This window comes from Polistes canadensis, unplaced genomic scaffold (genome assembly GCF_001313835.1).
Source record: "Polistes canadensis isolate GaletaPanama2010 unplaced genomic scaffold, ASM131383v1 scaffold_230, whole genome shotgun sequence".
NCBI classification, from domain to species: Eukaryota; Metazoa; Arthropoda; class Insecta; order Hymenoptera; family Vespidae; genus Polistes; species Polistes canadensis.
In genome coordinates, this window is record NW_014569777.1 from 19,624 (window position 1) to 22,223 (window position 2,600).

Genomic DNA, 2,600 nt, shown 5'->3' on the forward strand with positions numbered 1-2,600 from the left:
GTATTGTTATATATTATATATTTTATTACTAAAAAAAACGATTTTTTTTGTTTTTAAAATCCTCACGAGGTACGCTAAAAATCTTGAAAGAAAAAATCGAAAAAACAAATAAACATTTTATGATTGTTTTACAAAATCTTTTTCCTATCTTTCTCTAGATCAATTTAATCCCATTGAAGCTCATTAGAATTCACGATAAACATCCCTATTTTATTTCCCTATATACAAACACGTATTTTTCCCCATATAACCATCCAAACCAGAACTTTCCCTAACCACCTCATTTTCATTTCTCTTATTCACATTCAAAATTGTTCAATCAATTTGCTTTGATTCGAATATAATATTTTTTTCCTCCGATATAAAAATTTAATACGATTACCATATGTTTCACGATTATAAAAAAGTTATTTTCTCTTTTAACCAACCCAACCCCTTTTGCTCTTTGATATATATGAAAAGTCAACCCGAAAGTGTCATATGTCAACTGGTTATGAGATTTCATTTTTCCGAATTCGAATTCGCGTACGATTAAACGTAGTTTGATGGGCGAGTTGGGTGGTTTAGTCAATGTAGAGGGGGGGTGCAGAATTAGTGCAGAATATTTTTCATTTGAAACGTTAAAGGTAACAAAAAAAAATCGATATTTTTTTCATAGTTGTGTTTTTGTCATACATATTACTGATCCAAATTAATTTCATCGATAATTAATCATAACAAATTATAATTAATAATCGATAAACGTGAAAACATATATTACAATAGATTTTGTAAAACAAGGTTTAGGGAGATATTTCTTTTTTGTTTTTTCTTTTTTCCTTTAAAATCTACGACAACGAAAAATTATCGTATTCAATAATTCGATTTTTCATTAATTCATTCATACAATTTAACCAATGAATTTTTCGATATTGCTATAATATATCCTATGGTGTATTATATATTATCGATATATTTAATTAATCGTATAATTGAATGAAAATAAAATGTTATAGAATATTTGTTAAATAATAATCAAATTTGTATTCAATTATTATATTCATTTACACGTATATATATGTATATATGTATATAAGGTTGTTGGTTAAAAAATTTAGATATATTTCAAGATACAAATTATTTTCTAAGATAAATAAAAAAAAAAAAATAGATAATTACTAATTATTATTAAATATTAGTATCTCTTATATTTTTATTATCAATTAAAATTAACGATAGTATTGCATACATTTAATTGAAGTATAATATTAGTATTAACAATAGTATACCTCTAACCTTAAATCTAGGGGGGAGGGGGAGGGGAATTGCATACATTTAATTGAAGTATAATATTAGTATTAACAATAGTATACTTCTGACTTTAAATCTGGGGGCGGGGGTGGGAGGGGGTTGAGGGGTAGTTGAGAAAGAATTTAAGATTAAAGATAAGATAATTGTTATTTACCTGTAGATCTTGATCGGTTAGATTTAACCAAGCTTCGTCAGACGTTAAACCGAGTAAAAGATCCCGATCACCGAAATTGGCAAATTCCGCACCGGGTCCTGGAACTAGGGGCATCAATCCCGCGGAAGAGGCAGTGGGCTGAAAGTTCTAACAAAGTTTTCCCCAAACCCCCCAGATTTCCATTTTCCGGTATATTAATAATATATTACGTGTTTAAAATCAAATATACAATATACAATATTGTTTTTCACATTCATATTCCTTTTTTTATTTTTTTTTTTTTTTTTTTCGATTTTTCGGTCGTGAGGAATGTTGTCGAAGATTATTATTCAATAGATTATTAAAGTAAGATGCAATTTAGATGAGATAGATGAAATACTTGTTCAATACACCATGCTACGCTTTGAATCTCAGATCAACCATGGATTATAAATATTTTCTTTTTTTTTCTTCTTTTTTATTTTTAATAGAAAATTTGAGATGAAATTCTTGAATCTCGTTTTTAGATAGGAATTACTTATCTCAGATATTTCATTGAATTAATTATCTAATGATAATAGAAATGATTTATTTTTATATTGGATTATTTTAAGTATGAAATTTATAATGTGTCATATTGTTAACTTTATTTTTCTACAAATGTCATACTTAAAATAATCCAATACCAAGTATACCATTGGACCAATCAAATTATAACTTTAATCAAATATATTTTCTCTTGATTTTTTTCATTTGATAATTGCGAATAAAAGGTAGATACGAATATTGGTTAAATCAAAATATATATTAAACGTATCATTGGGCCAATCAAATTATAACTTAATCAATTATATTTTCTCTAGATTTTTTCATTTGATACTTCCGAATAAATGGTAGATTAAATCAAAATATATATATTAAACGTACCATTGGACTAATGAAATTATAATTTAATCAAATGATAACTTAATCAAATATAAATTTTTTTTATTTTGAAATTTTCATTTGAACTTGCGAATAAACCTTAGATATGTGAATATTAGTTAAATGATAAATATTAGATAAATAACATATGGGCCAATCAAATATATATTTGTTTATTTTGACATTTTATTTGAACTTGCGAATAAAACTTAGATATGTGAATATTAGTTAAATGAAAATATTAGATAAATAA

At 25.4% G+C, this 2,600-nt stretch overlaps 1 protein-coding gene across 1 annotated transcript in view; it reads right to left on the minus strand.

The window, feature by feature from the left end:
* The window catches only part of LOC106790323 (neuroligin-1-like), a gene marked incomplete in the record, with an annotated part of 50,968 nt that overhangs the window by 5,320 nt on the left and 43,048 nt on the right, over positions 1 to 2,600 (minus strand). The window contains 1 exon segment of the mRNA XM_014755127.1: positions 1,445 to 1,591. Within this exon segment, the coding sequence (XP_014610613.1) occupies positions 1,445 to 1,591 (147 nt within the window).